This window comes from Pygocentrus nattereri, chromosome 30 (assembly GCF_015220715.1).
Source record: "Pygocentrus nattereri isolate fPygNat1 chromosome 30, fPygNat1.pri, whole genome shotgun sequence".
Lineage (NCBI taxonomy): Eukaryota > Metazoa > Chordata > Actinopteri > Characiformes > Serrasalmidae > Pygocentrus > Pygocentrus nattereri.
In genome coordinates this window covers 16,498,457-16,513,502 of record NC_051240.1, presented here as the reverse complement: position 1 = coordinate 16,513,502, position 15,046 = coordinate 16,498,457, and the positions used below count along the sequence as shown (strand labels likewise).

Genomic DNA, 15,046 nt, shown 5'->3' with positions numbered 1-15,046 from the left:
AAAGAAAAGAAAAAGCAAGAAAAAGAAAGAAAGAAATGTGGTTGCAAGAGAAAGAAATGGAGAAGTTGGAGAAGCAGAAATAGGCAGAGAGGAAGAGGGACAGCAAGAAAGAGAGGGGAAAAAGAAAGAGCAAGAGAAATGAGCAGAAGGGAGAGAACGATAAGGAGTGGAGAAGAGAAAGGAGAGAGGGAGGGAGAGAGAAGTCAAAAGACAGAGAGAGGAGGACGGGGGTTTAAAAAGAGGCAGACAGAAAGAAAGGAGTATAAAGGATGAGAAGAGTAGGGATAGAGAGAGACAGGGAAGAAAGGGGGAAAAAAAAAAAAAAAAAAAAAGTAGAAGACTGTAAGAGAGAGAGTGCCATCATTCAGCGTTACCATGGCTACAAACAGACGGTAAAGCCTGTAAACGGTGGAAAAGCAGCTCATCTCACCTTTTTCTCCTTCGTCTGGCTCTAATAATGAAGCTGAGAGCTGATCAGAGTTAATGATCTTCTCAGAGAAGCTCGTTCTGCTCGTTAGTTTGTGCTGATGATGCACTGATTCAGTCACGTGACGTCACTGAGTAGGAGGAGCTCATGAGGGTCAGCTCAGGCCGGTTCATCACATTAATGACCGATTTGAACCACTGACCTAAACGAGTCTGAACCATCGAGTCAGAGAGATCGGATCTATGCAAAAAAATCTGACTTAAGCGAGGAGGCTTGAAATGGGAACGCAGCCGTAGAGACACACACCCTCTCACTAAATGCATTCTGCTTTCTCTCCATGTGGTTAACCTCAGCTTAGTTTAGAGCTGGAGCTCCACTTAGAGGCTCCATCAAACACAGCACTACTGTATCACTGCTGCATCTCAGACTAACACACAAGAACACAAACACCGACACTGTTCAGGTTCAGTGCACCGAGGGGTCTCCCAGTGACACAGCCAAGGCCGTGAGATCCAGTCCAGTTATTCCAACAGTAATCGGATGATGAAGTGAGTGAAATGGAGGATGACAAACAGATCTACTGAGATAGACGGAGGGAGGAAGAGGGGGATGGCGTGCCACTTCCTTCACTTTAGCTCGATTTCTTTAAGGTTCATCTGACAGATGCAAGCCATGCAGAAAGAGCTTCCGTGTTTGAGCTATAATGGTCAGATGTCTATAGCTCTAAGGAGAAAGAGAGCTCAGCAGAACAGAAAGAGGGTAAAATGGTTTAATGGGCTGTTTGCTATTACAGAAGGCAAGTAGAGCTGGGCAAAGTATATAATAGCTAACATTAGGACCACCTCCTTGCTTCCACTTACTGTATAGCTGCACTTTGTAGTTCTACAGTTACAGACTGTAGTCCATCTGTTTCTCTGATACTCTGTTACCCTGTTCTTCAGTGGTCAGGACCCCCATGGACCCTCACAGAGCAGGTGCTATTTGGGTGGTGGGTCATTCTCAGGACTGCAGAAACACTGTGTGTTAGTGTGTGTTGCGCTGGTCTGAGTGGATCAGACACAGCAGTGCTGCTGGAGTTTTTAAACACCTCAGTGTCGCTGCTGGACTGAGAATAGTCCACCAACCCAAAACATCCAGCCAACAGCGTCCTGTGGGCAGCATCCTGTGACCACTGATGAAGGACTAGAGGATGACCAACACAAACTGTGCAGCAGCAGATGAGCTGTCGTCTCTGACCACTCGTACCAGCGCAACACACACTAACACACCACCACCACACGCCAGTGTTAGTGCAGTGTTGCTGCTTTTCTCTCATTTCAAAAATTAACAATCGCCCTGTCATTACTACTGATTTACATACCTCAGAAAAACTAACGATTGTGACAATGCCTTCAAATGTTGTGATGCTATTTTGCTGTATTGCTTACGCTTAGAAGGAACTTAATTAAGTCACATGAAGAAGGTTACACACCAATCCCAGCTCACTCCCTGCGAAATGATCCATTATCCCCATAATAATAGAGAGATGGACAGAATGAGAGAAGGGCGGATAAAAGAAGCAGAGAAAGAAAGTGGTTACCTGCATCCACGTCAGCTAGTAAAACAGTGCAGCCAGAAAGAGGAGAGAAATAACAAAAAGAAGAAAAAGAAGCAAAAAATCAAGAGACAGGCCAGTTAAACATGCATAATTAAACTCAGCAGGGTGTGTGTGTGTGTGTGTGTGTGTGTGTGTGTGTGTGTGTGTGTGTGTGTGTGTGTATGTGTGTGTAACAGAGAAGGAGAAAGACATTTAAGATATATACACCAAAAAAGCCTGATAAGCACAGCATTCATTCATTCTTATCTGTAATGGCACAGCGCTGCAGGGGCTGTGGGTCATGTGCGGCTGTATCGGGGGGGAGAGGCCCTCAAATCAAACACATGTGTCTGTCCCAGTTCAACAATAAATAAATAAATAAATAAATAAACAAACAAAACCTGCCCTCAGGACATCAGTCAGTCTGACACACAGCTCTGGTGAACCTTTGCAGCACCTCCGTGGTTAACAGCATATATTTATATACCACCTCATCACATGCAGGAGGGGGGGGACGAGACCGAAAGTAAAGTGAAGAGATGAAATAGAAAGTAAACCCAAGAAAAGCAAAGAAAAGTGAAGAAAGGCAATGAAGAGTAAAGTGAACAGAAGAACTGATGAGCAAAGAAAAGCAACGAAAGCCAAAACAAAAGAACCAAAGCAAAACGAAGAGAAGAAATGAATAGTGTAGCAGAGAAAAGAAACACAGGCTTTGTTCACACAGCAGGTAAAAGCGCCCAAATCTGATCTTTTTCCTCATATGTGACATAGATGTGTATCAGTGTGAACAGATAAACACCGAATCTGACATTTTCAATTCTGATTTGAGACGCTTTCATATGTGGTATTGAAATCCGATACGTATCCGATCTGCGGCGATGCGACTCTGAGAACAGCCAGACTGGAATTCATGCAGCTTTTACATCAATCCAACTCGACATTCATCATAATTTTGCGCTGCTGAGACTCAAACATTTACACTGGTGTTTCTGTACCAAAAAATGAGAAGAGACTCGTCGCAACCACTCTGCGTTCCCAGGGGTTTCACAAGAAACGGCCAGAGGAGAACGAGGCTGCAGCGTCAGAAAAAACAGTTTAAAGAATCAAAGAAGTCACCGTGGCTGAATAATGTGCACTGTGTACTGTAAACTGAAACGCGTTCCGGGTGACGAGCCCAGCTGTCAGTCAGTGAAGCTTCACGGTGGCTCCTGTGATGCTGGTGTAGATGAAGCTCATCCTCTGGGAGCGACTGGCGTTCGTTGGCAGTCGTGATTGTTTACCTCTGGATGAGCCGCCTGACGCTGCGGGTCAGTTTAGGAGCTGATCTGTTCAGATTGTCACATTCAGATTTTAAAAAAATAAAAAATTTTTAGTCAGATTTGGGACACTTTTACCTGCTGTGTAAACGCAGCCTAAGAGAAGCAAAGTGAAGTCACGAAAAGCAAAAAAATAAGAGGAGAAACAGAAAAAGAGATGAGAAAAAAAGAACAGAGAAGGGCAGAGAAGCGAAGAGCAAGAATAAACAAAAAACAAAGCAAAGAATAAACGAGAAGAAGTGAAGCGAAGGACAAATATGAAATAGAAGAAACAAAAGAGAAGTTCAAGCTACAAACCCCCCCACGACGTTCAAACTTCTTCAGTATTCCTAGTTCAGCACATAACTGCACCCAGTCAAGCTGTGCAGAGGAAGGAAATCATTGCCACATTTAAATGATCCTGGCTGGTGATAAAAGTATTTTTCACGCGGCGGGGCTGCTGCGTATAATCATGCTAAAGGGTTCACTTGAATCTTGGCATCTTCTACCAGCACGGCGTGAACGTTGTGTAAACGTTGAGTAGCTGAGGCGGGCGCTGGGCTTTAGAATAGCTGGGCCTCGTCGTGAAAGAGACCTGCGGGGAGAAGTGCTCCCTCTACTAGTATAAACACACACACGTGTGTGCACACACACCCTTCCTTGCCACTCTGATGATATCTCGATGAGAATGTGACCATTCATGCGCTGCGTGTAATGAAAACAAGAGGACGGCGAGGGGGGCCCTGCTGCTTTAAGCGGAGGAGCAGCCAAAGAGGCCTAATGCTGGCATTTGTGGAGGCTCCAGTCAAATTTTGGAACGGCGCTAGTAAGTGGTTTTGGGGTTTGGGGTTACGCTACCAAAACTAGCTGGGACTATTTTTAAATCCCAAAGGGCAAAACTGGGGTGGGGAAAAAAAAAAGAAAAAAAAAAAGAGGAAAACATTTCTACTCCTGGGTCGGGTTACATGAACACCGACTCTGGAAAAGAGGCCAAATCTTTTAGTTTTTAAAGACAATTGTTATCCTGTGACATCACATTTGAAATAAAGAAAAGTCAGAAATTAGGATCCAGAGAGAAAAACCGTTCTAACATTCACAGAGATGCCAGCTACAGGGATCAGAGATCTCCAGCTGTTGATTCAACTTTATAAAAGCGCACAGCTTCAGTCGTCTCTAATGTCGCATTGTGTTGCTTTTGGCACAGGCCACTATAATCCATGGCAGCAAACACACAATTGCCGTTTACTTTTTTTCTGGGTGATTTCCCTGCCGACCGCTGGTATGCGGTGGCTAAAGCTTTATAGCGCTGAGAGGGAAGGCAGAATAGCCACCGCTGACCGACCGGCCCAGTGCTTACCGCATTTGCTGAGGGGTGCCCTATAAATTGAGTGCCAAAAGTTTTAAATAAAATACTAAGCAAAATAATATTTATAAATCAAAACTCCGTTTTAAAAAGACAGATAGAGAGCTGCTGCTATCATTTTCCCTGTTAGATTCTGCAAATAATTATATATATATATATGTAATATATGTTCTTTGCTTCCTCAGTCTCTCTCTTGCTTCTGAGTCTTGATACAGATTTTACGGTATGCAGGTCACCGAGTGTCTACTGGTCTGCCTGAGTGACGGTCCACTGATCTTTCTCTATGCCCACTCAGCCAACCTTGTAAACACAGCAAAAATGCAAATGTCAAATCTCATTTAATTTTCATTTAATCATCGCAGCTAGTGATGAATGAGCTATCAGTGTTTGCGATTTGTCAACACCATCATTGGGACAGCGGGACGCCAATTTTTTCGTCTGTTCACTAAAGTAAAAGGGGCCACAACTTTGTGCTTGTGTGAACATGCCAGGCCATACAACTTCATTTTGCACATTACACAGGATGACTTGTGACTCATTCTCCATTAAAAATGTTAGTTAAAAAAAAGTTTGGTGTGCAAAGTGCACATAGTAGGATAGCCATCATGTTGAGACACTTTCCACAATTCATGGAGTGGGAGTGGCTAAGGGTGAGAGAACCCATCACTCCAAAGAATTAATAAACATTTAGGGTGAACGTTCATAGTTTTTACAAATCTGCTAAGTAATAATTACCTTAATAATAACCTTCGATAATTTGCCAAACTCTGAGTTCCCTCAGTAATAGCAGTCATGTTCAAATTGGCCTCACAGTAATGTAATAACAAAACCTGGTAATAGGTTAGTAAAAACGACACCTGTTTTCTGGCCACTAGGAAACAAGACTAACCAGTAAAAATGGATCGTATTATCCTCAAGTTTAAAAGTCTACTGTAATCAAAAACATTTTTGGTGATATCCTAATTAAAAGAAGAACGAAGTGAAATATGTGAAGGTAGCCCTTTATGAGGCCGAGTGGTTTCCGTCCTGTTGGGTCGCATTTGCTGAGTTGAATGACCCCACCTCACAAGCTTAATGATATTCTACTAGGAGATTCACTCGAAAGGGGCCCTGAATATTCTGTAGTAACTCTCTCTAGAATGAAGCAATCTGAACAAAACGACGTGCAATGAGCTTCTCGGTATGTGATGCTTTGAACAAGCCAGGATGCCCCTGCGTTGGAGCAATTACACATACGTCAATTATGTCGTGTATTTGTTTGGTTCAAATTGCTTCACCCTAACAGAAGTTACAACGGAATATTCGGGGCCTCTTTCGAGTGAATCTCCCTGTATCAGGTATTAACTGGATGTCAGTTTTTGTAGTTTGTTTGGATCGGTTTAAATCTAATCTTAACGAATGGACTCAGTTACACAGGTAATTTATCCTGTAAGAATCTGCCAGTCCTCCTCAGGCAAAACTAATCCACCTCGAATAGGGCTCAAGTCCCCCATAAAGACATTTCAAAACTCAGAAGCAAAAATTAGAGCACAGAAGCAAAGGAGATGTTTTTATTGTTTCATCCATTTGGCATAAAATTAACTTCATAACTCTCGACTTCACACACTTAACACTGCAAGCTCCACAACTGAACTGCAAAACACCTCTGATTCTGAAAAGGTCTAAAGTGCAATTGACTGCAAATGGATTCCGAAAAGGTTTAAGGAAAAAATCTGGAATTCAAAGCCATCCTGAGTCTTTGAGAAGGCAAGTTTAAAACGACTGGACGTTAACATTAATAAAGGAATGAAATATTAACGCTGGGCACTGCTGAAAGCAGATCCTAGCCCCAGGACGAGAGCATATTGTTGGGGTTTTCTGGCTGTATGCCGGCTGCATTCTCAATTATACATGGAGAACATGGCAGAGGCCTGAAGCTCTGTACTACGGTCTGAGGGGGAGAAAGCAAGAAAGACAGAAAGAAAAGAAACTGACTTCAGGCGCCATGTCTTGGGAGCACAGCAACCCTTGCATGGGCTACTGACCTAATTCATGGTTGAGTAATAATAGTCCTGACCCACTTTAACACTTTAAGCCACTTACAGTAAATGATAAGACTTGTGAATGTTTACAGCAGGAGAAAGTATGTGATTACATTAGGCCGACTACAGAGGTCACAGCTGACGGACAGTGCAGTGAACTCTTACCTTCCGGACTCTCCTCCTGAACATATGTCCCAGTCAGGTATCTGTGCACCAGAGCCGACTTCCCACTGGCCAAGTTTCCAACAATGCCCTGCAGCACATTCACAAGCCATCCCAGTTATAATCCAGCAGGAGAATGCAGTGCACATTATGAACAATACGGTACCGATCAAGAGGAACCAATATTTCGCTGTCGTCGAAAGAAAACCTCGCATCTCCAAAATGGTAACTTTACAGGAGAAAGGAAAGACACTCCTTTAATGGAAGTCAATGGAACCAGAATTTTTTCCAAGCAATTTTGTGTCATTTCTTTTAGTTCATTCATCATGAAATATACAAACAACGGAAAGAGCAACATTTTTTCAAATGATGAAAAACAGAGATATGAGGTTTTCTTCCGACAACAATGATTTACAGATACTTATATTTCAAAAATCAAAGTTAACACTGTAAAATAATTAACACTGTAAAATAATTAATGCCACTAAGGCATTTTCCTACATTTCGACCCACTTTGAATCACTCACATTATTGCAGGTTGAAGCCATCTGCTCAAATCTGATCTCTCCGACTCGGTTCACACTCGTTTAGGTAAGTGACTCAAATCGGTCATTAATGTGATGAACCTGCCTGAAATGACCCTCATGAGCTCCTCCTACTCAGTGATGTCACGTGACTGAATCACTGCATCATCAGCACAAACTAACGAGCAGAACGAGCTTCGCTGAGAAGATCATTAACTCTGATGTAGGACAACATATCAGGTCTTCAACCTGGTAATGTGAACTCAGCCATATGGCTTTTAAAGTGATGTGTTCAGCACAGAGACAATGTTCCCAATATTTGATTTATGGAATAATCAATTAGCAACAAACTAACAAGAGTAATATCTAAGTAGAAAGCTACAGTTCCCATCAAGAGCCTCCACTGTATCAAGAATACCCATATGACTATGGGAACAAGAGTGAGGGGCTACAAGACAGGTGGGCGATATGGCAAAAATATATATTATCGCAACACTTCAAAGAAATTTTCATGATAAACAAATTTTTTTTTTTCCCAGACGAATTATCAGTGGGAACAGTGAAAAAAGAAAGTACTAAAAGTACTACGGCTATTAAAACTATGAAAGCAATGATTTTTATTCAATATTTTGTATATTGTGCTGCACTATATCTATAACGGGACAAATTTTGCTCTCTTTATAATGAAACAGGCAGTTTGCCAGCTTTCTACAAGTACTGAAAATCATAGTAACGACATTTATATACACACACACACACTTATTTTGCCGAGTCTTACAGCTGGACTGCATAATCTATATCATATAGACATTCATTGGCCGAGGTCACTCTCACTAACCATCATAGTGAAAACTGAGAACTACATTCTTTTTCACATGTGTGTGAACTTTGCATTCAAATGCTACTAAATTACTGAACAGCAAATACATTCTGATCATGTTTATTGTCTGGTTGTACAGTTATAACAAAATCTACTGCTTTTTTAGTGGAAAAATCTTTCTTTAGGGTTGAATTTGAGACACAAAAGGTTATTAATAACAAAGATTTCAATCATTTGACAAATCTAACTTAAATATTAACGGTTCGTTTCCCAAATGAATCACAGACCACTTTTAAGATTTTCTTTTTCCATGACGCTGTTTGGAGAGGGCATGCAAGTAACATCAAAGCAATATCATAGGATCATTCATTAGGAGCCCATTTCAGAAACTAATACCTAAAATGGTTACGAACAAATATGCAGCATCTTGGAATTTCCCAAATTACATAATATTAATAAGAAATAAGTCACTGAATGTTTGTTTCCTATGCGAAGGGGATGCAAAAAGACAAGTGTAAATAAACCTGCAAATATTCAGCAGGTCAGGCAAATGGATTACACCAGGATAAAAATGCAATATTAACATAATGTAATAATCATTTAAGCACTCACCACTTTGAGCTCCGGTACGGAGCGACTCAGAGTCCATTCTTGGCTGTTCACAAAAGCATCTGTAACACACAAAGGCATCGGCGCATTAGAAGTGCTGCTGTCACTATGAGGAAACGTGTTCATTTAACCCACACAGTGTGAGCTTCAACCAAAAATAATAAAATAAAGGGTGATAAAAATCAGTTGTAGGCCAAATTTGGGCAGAATGAGCCATAAAAACCTCACTGCACCTCTAATTTATTGTGCAGCTCCACTAAGAACTTGCAAAGCTAGATTCTAATACAGCTTCTGCTGATCGGCACCAGGAAACACAGAGGCACATATAATACAACACATACAGCCATTCACCAGAGCGGCATATTCTCATACAACACCACCTGAAAGCATCAACAACTCACACCACAGCATGTAATAATGCGTGTTAATTAGAGGCTGATGTCCGCCCACCCAGCGCTGTGTGGTACAGCAGACGCTACAATAAAATGGCATAGCAAAGGCTGCAGGTGAGCTCTTCCATAAAACAACACTGATGCGTGAAAACACCTCCGTCGCCACCACCGCAACCTGCAATCAGAGCCGTTTGAGCCGAGTTGGGAGGTGCTGAATGTTTCTCAATAGATGCAACACAGCTTGCTCAAAGTGCATCATTAGTTATGCCCCATCAGCACGGCTGCCACCACCCACAGGAAAATGACTCCTAACAGCCTCTATGGGCCATACATTTACCACCGTGCTGTGTTGCACCAGTGTAAATACTGCTGGGTTTCATCTGCGCTCTGCTGTCTACTATAAAAAGCCAGTGTTTGCTCTAGAGAGGCGTACACATACTTTTACACACACACACACCCACCACTAGGGAATTCTGCATGCTGCTTGATAGAGCGGAGAAGGGAAAACAATAGCTTCGGGAGCTGCTTCAAAGCTTCAGTTAGTTGACTGTCACTACAGCGCTGGGATATGAGGACTGGGTTAACCAGCTGCAGTGGGGGTAGGAAGCACTAATTACTGATCTGAATGAATGACCTACTGTAGCCCTCAATCTTAAACGGAAACTAAACAGCAAATAGTAGTGTAGCCACACTTACAACCCTGCCAGCTTAATTACAGATTACAGTACTGCTGCGGACCCCGATCAGGCATAACACTACATCCTTGTTTCTGCGCTCATCGCCCACTTTATCAGCTCCACTTACTGCATAGCTCACTCTGTAGTTCTACAGTTACAGACTGTAGTCCATCTGTTTCTCTGATACTCTGTTACCCTGTACCTCAGTGGTCAGGACCCTCACAGAGGGTAGTATTTGGGTGGCGGATCATTCTCAGCACTGCTCCGACGTGGTGCTGGTATGAGTGGATCAGACACAGCAGTGCTGCCGTGAGAGTTTTATTACCTTTGCAGTGCACTATATAGGGTGTATGGAGCCATTTAGCACACTGACACCTTCACATCAAGTCTCCTATTTATCTATCTATCGGTCTATCTATCTATCTATCTGTCTATCAGAGAATGAAGGAAGAAGGCAAAGAGACAGAAGAAATGACAAAGTCATATTTTTTTAAGCCAGCAAGAAAAAATGCATGTGTGATGGAGTTAGAGGCTCCGCTTTTCTTCTAACTCTGGAAAATTAGTAATATTCTTCACACTTTATGGTCATTTTGACTTGAAACTGAATAAATCAAACGATGGCATTTAACTTTTGCACAGAACTGTATTTCTAAAATAGTGTGATAATTTAATTAACGCACTTGATGACTGTAATGCCCTTCTTACTGGACTTCCTAAGAAAACAATACAGCCTTACAACTCGTAAAAAATCCCTCAGCATCGCAACAAACACAACACAGAGATCAGATCAGTCACACTTTAAAAGAGCTGTACGGGCTGCCTGCATCATTCAGGATAGATTTTAAAGCTTTGCTACCAGTTTTTAAGGCTCTATGACCATAAAGAACTACTTGTATCTCAGAGTGTCTGTTTATGATCTTATATCTGCAGATACTGACCTAATACAAACACCTTCCCTACAAAACAGAAAACGTGGAGGGACTCGTTCGGTTATTCTGCTTCTAAACTGTGGAGAAACTTGGTTCAGCTTTTATTAGACGGTCAAGCTCAGAGCTCGTTTCACGAAACATCTAAAGAGGCTAATCTAAAAGATTAGGAATAGATTTAATAAGATCCTTCATAGTGAACCTGAAGTTCAGTTGCATTTAATAGATTTTTACTTGAATTATACTTAAAGACAGACTGAGCATTTACAAAGCATCTACAATGGACCATCCAAATAGATAGACAGACAGACAGACAAAGACAGATATATAGACAGACAGACAGACAGACAGACAGACAGACAGACAGATAACAGCCAGTAGCAGACACATGACACTATACAGTAACCGTAAACAGTAAAAACAGTTAAAAAAAAAAAAGAAAAAAGCTACGGCAGTCTGTGATATCTAGAACCTGAGATGAGAAATGCAGTGCAATAACGACTGTACAAAAATTCACAGGAGACAGCATATAATGACCAGAGTGAATAAATAAATACGTGCATATATTGTACCAAAATAAAGTGTTACCAAAATTATTATAATTTAATATCAATACCATTCACTAAAACGAGGGTAGACAGAACCCGAGAGAAGCTAAAGAGTCAACTAGACGCCCACAGTGTGTGTGATGCCACCGGCTGGAAGACGGACACTGGCCAGCTGACCCCGTTTCTCCAACAGCATCACAGACACGATGCGAGTGACAGCTCTGCGTTGGCCCACTGCAGCCACATCAACGCAGCGTCCCAACGTTGACTGACGTGTCTCAGCCTCACGGGACGTGGGATGTACTAACCCTGCTGAGAGACGTGAAATCAGAGCTTCCATCTGAGCAAGTTAATGGAAATGCAAAGCATGAAAATGTCCATGACAGCGTATCGGGCATCCAAATTAATCTAATTATCGGTGCCAGACATTTGACAGACCAAGGTCAACAGTCAACCTTATTTACTTGTCAATTCTTCCCAGATCCAAACGTAAAGCATTTCCAAACAGCAGGAAATGGCTGACTTGAGCTCTAACCAGTGGTGCTACTCCATAGAAAATAAACTAGATCTTAATAATCTGATAGGATGGTGACCACACAGGGTGCCCAGTGAAAATTTACGCCCTCAATGCTGCATTTTACTGCCAGGATTGCACAGCTATTCATGGTCAAGAGCCCAAATTCAGAAATGCGCGCGTCTACCAGTTCGCATACTGTCGCAGTCCAAAAAGTAAATAAATAAAAATAAAATAAAATAATTTTGTTGATTTTTTTATTTTTCTATGCTGTCAGAAAAAAGGTTATGTGCAGGTACAACAGTGTAAATAATTTAGGGCCCATTTGTTTGGTCCAAAGTTGGTATTTGTTCCTTTTCATAACTGAATGTTTTAAAACAGAGCAGTAGAATAAAAGCCTGGAGGCGAGGCGGGGTGTGTGGAGTCAGTACAGCTTAGAACACATCATTTCAGTGGATTATGGTTCAGTTATGTTCCCTGACTAGAGGCACTGAGATGGAGCCTTGAGGGTCCCACCGCAGTGAAAAGAGGGGCACTGACCCAGTGACAGTATAGTACCTTTATTTCTGAGAGTGTGTATCACTCCAGCATGGTGGGTGTCAATCACACTGTGTAAGAACTCCATGATCAATGTCCCAAAATTAGTCCAAGTAAAACCTTGTTAACTTCTGAGATTTATGAACGTTACAGCCAAATCAGGTAAAATTAACTTATTTTTCTCTGAACAGCGACAATATACAGCCAACATTCTCCTCCAGGCTCCAAGCTGCCCTATAACAGTACAGAAGCAGCACTTCAAGATGATGTTGTTGCTGCTAAGAGTGGAGAGAGTAGTTTAATATTTAATCTGGCAGCAGCTGCAGAGCTGCGGTCCCATTCAGAGCAAGGCAAGGTGAGTGCAATCACAAAACTAGGGATGGGCATTTTTACCATGTTTGCTTTGGAATATCCACTTTTTCTTAAACAAACATTCAAATATTTAACATTGTAATGAAACATAAAAGTACGGTTAAGTATTTGCGTATCTCGTACTAAAAGGCAGGGCTGAGCGACACGGTTTAAAATGCTCAGCAAAATTACGACACAGTGACTTATTCACTGCGTATGACTGGAAGCTCATCAGGAAACTTCAGTTTCTACATAAAACATGCTTAACTTGCACCTATGTACAGAGACAGACAGACAGACAGACAGACAGACAGACAGACAGACAGACAGACAAAGACATAGACGGATAGACAGACAGACAGACAGACAGATATAGACCAATAGAAAGACAGATACAGACAGACAGACAGATACAGACAGATAAATAGATAGACAGACAGATATAGATAGACAGACAGACAGACAGACACAAACAGATAGACAGATATAGACAGACAGAAAAATAGTTAAAGAGACAGACAGACAGACAGACACAGACAGATAGAGACAGACGATATAGATACAGACAGACAAACCGATATAGACAGACAGACAAAAAGTCACACAGATAGACAGACAGATCATTAGATAGACACCGATAGACAGCCAGCCAGACAGACAGATACACAGACAGACAGCCAGCCAGAGAGACACAGCCACACAGACAGACAGACAGATACGGGGTTTTCAAACTTACAGAGAGAGATAGACAGAGAGAGTGTGTGTACTGAAGTAACTCCACCCATCCTCACCCAGAACTACGTTCCCACAGCAAGCAGGGCAAACTCATCCTGACCACACTGTCATTACGGGATGGTCTGGGTGGTGGTCAAATATCTGCTTTTGGTATTTGTTTGTGTACATATGAAAAGCTGAATGAATCGGTGAGTGTGTGTGCATGTTTGATGTGAGGTGCGTGCATGCATGCGTGCGGGGTTGGCCTATCTCTGTGTTAAGTCAGTCCCTCGCCCCCTTGCTTTCCCATGACCTGCCTCGCCCTCCCACCCCCTCAGTCTGGGCTCCAACACAGCACACACACACACACACACACACACACTCACAGGCCTCTCCTTCACGTAGATCCACCCACCACTGAGTGTGTATGACTGTGTGTGTGTGTGTGTGTTGAAAGAGGACAAGAAAACGGATAGTGGAAACACATGGAAGTAAGAATGTGGAGGAAGAGAATCTTAAACAGACGGAGGCAAAGACAAGAAATATTGAAGAAGGAAACCTGAACTGGAACATTACGCCTCAAAGAGCAGAGCTGCACAAAACAGACTAAACACCTGTACTGTGATCCTCATCAGCTGCTACACATAACCGCAATACGACTTACAATACAACCTAATCAACACTGTGAATTGAAGGAGCGACATGGTTAAAGACAGGCCGAAATGATTTGCTCTGCATTTCACCAAAACAGCGATTCATCAAAACTCATTGAGATCTGGGACTGGTCAAGATACTCACAGCAAACACGACAGGACAATGTGACTGGTCAGTCAGAGGCCAGTGAGCGTGTTTACATGCACTTAATAATCCGATCACTGCAGAAAATCAGTTTTAATTAGTAATCCGATCAACTCGTTTACATGCACTAGACTAATCAGATAATGGGAAACTCCGGGTCTACATGAGTCAGACAGTAATCAGATTTCTGCCTTACAACCAGCCAATAAGCTCACAGAAGACGACGTGACGTAAACATAACGTAAAATTAGAATTTCATGCCGTTTTTTTTTTAAACATTGCACCACTTTACCTGAAAAAATAAATATACATCATCTAGAAGATGAAGAATATTTAAATCCTATATTTCGTGTTGGTTTCAGTGTCGCTCCAACAGCGTTTTGCTGCGTCTCGCGACATCCACCGTCTGATCTACAGACGCGCAGGCTGAGAAATCCGAAAGAAATCAGAGTAAGAGTTCACATGCACTGAGAAATCTGACTGCCGAGCTGAAATCCAGCCTCTTTATCAGATACTCTTAATCAGATTTCTAGATCGGAGTAAGGTGTTTAAGTGACCATTTGAATGATCGGATTATCGTGTGTATGTATGCATGATTTTAAGAACTTGCGTTCAAGTACTCATTTGGAAATATCAACAAACTCTCAAAGCCTTTAAAATGCTTTTTAAATCCTAAAACAATATACGGTGCATCTAAATAAAGCAGCCCCTTTTGATCTTTTCAGGCTCAGTGTAATTGAGGCTACTGCCCTTTTCCTCTGTGACCCATATAAGACCATCTTCAATTGCGCT

The 15,046-nt window shown here is 42.0% G+C and overlaps 1 protein-coding gene across 5 annotated transcripts in view; it reads right to left on the bottom strand.

The window, feature by feature from the left end:
• agap1 (ArfGAP with GTPase domain, ankyrin repeat and PH domain 1) overlaps positions 1-15,046 on the bottom strand; it is a 234,420-nt gene that overhangs the window by 124,735 nt on the left and 94,639 nt on the right. For 3 of the 5 annotated variants that reach the window (XM_037536619.1, XM_017714940.2, XM_017714942.2), the window contains exons 2-4: positions 8,801-8,859; positions 6,848-6,935; positions 2,007-2,021 (exon numbers count right to left, since the gene is read on the bottom strand). In XM_037536619.1, coding sequence (XP_037392516.1) covers positions 2,007-2,021; positions 6,848-6,935; positions 8,801-8,859 — 162 coding nt within the window. The remainder of the gene's footprint in view (positions 1-2,006; positions 2,022-6,847; positions 6,936-8,800; positions 8,860-15,046) is intronic. The other 2 variants (XM_017714945.2, XM_037536618.1) reach the window with 1 other exon arrangement.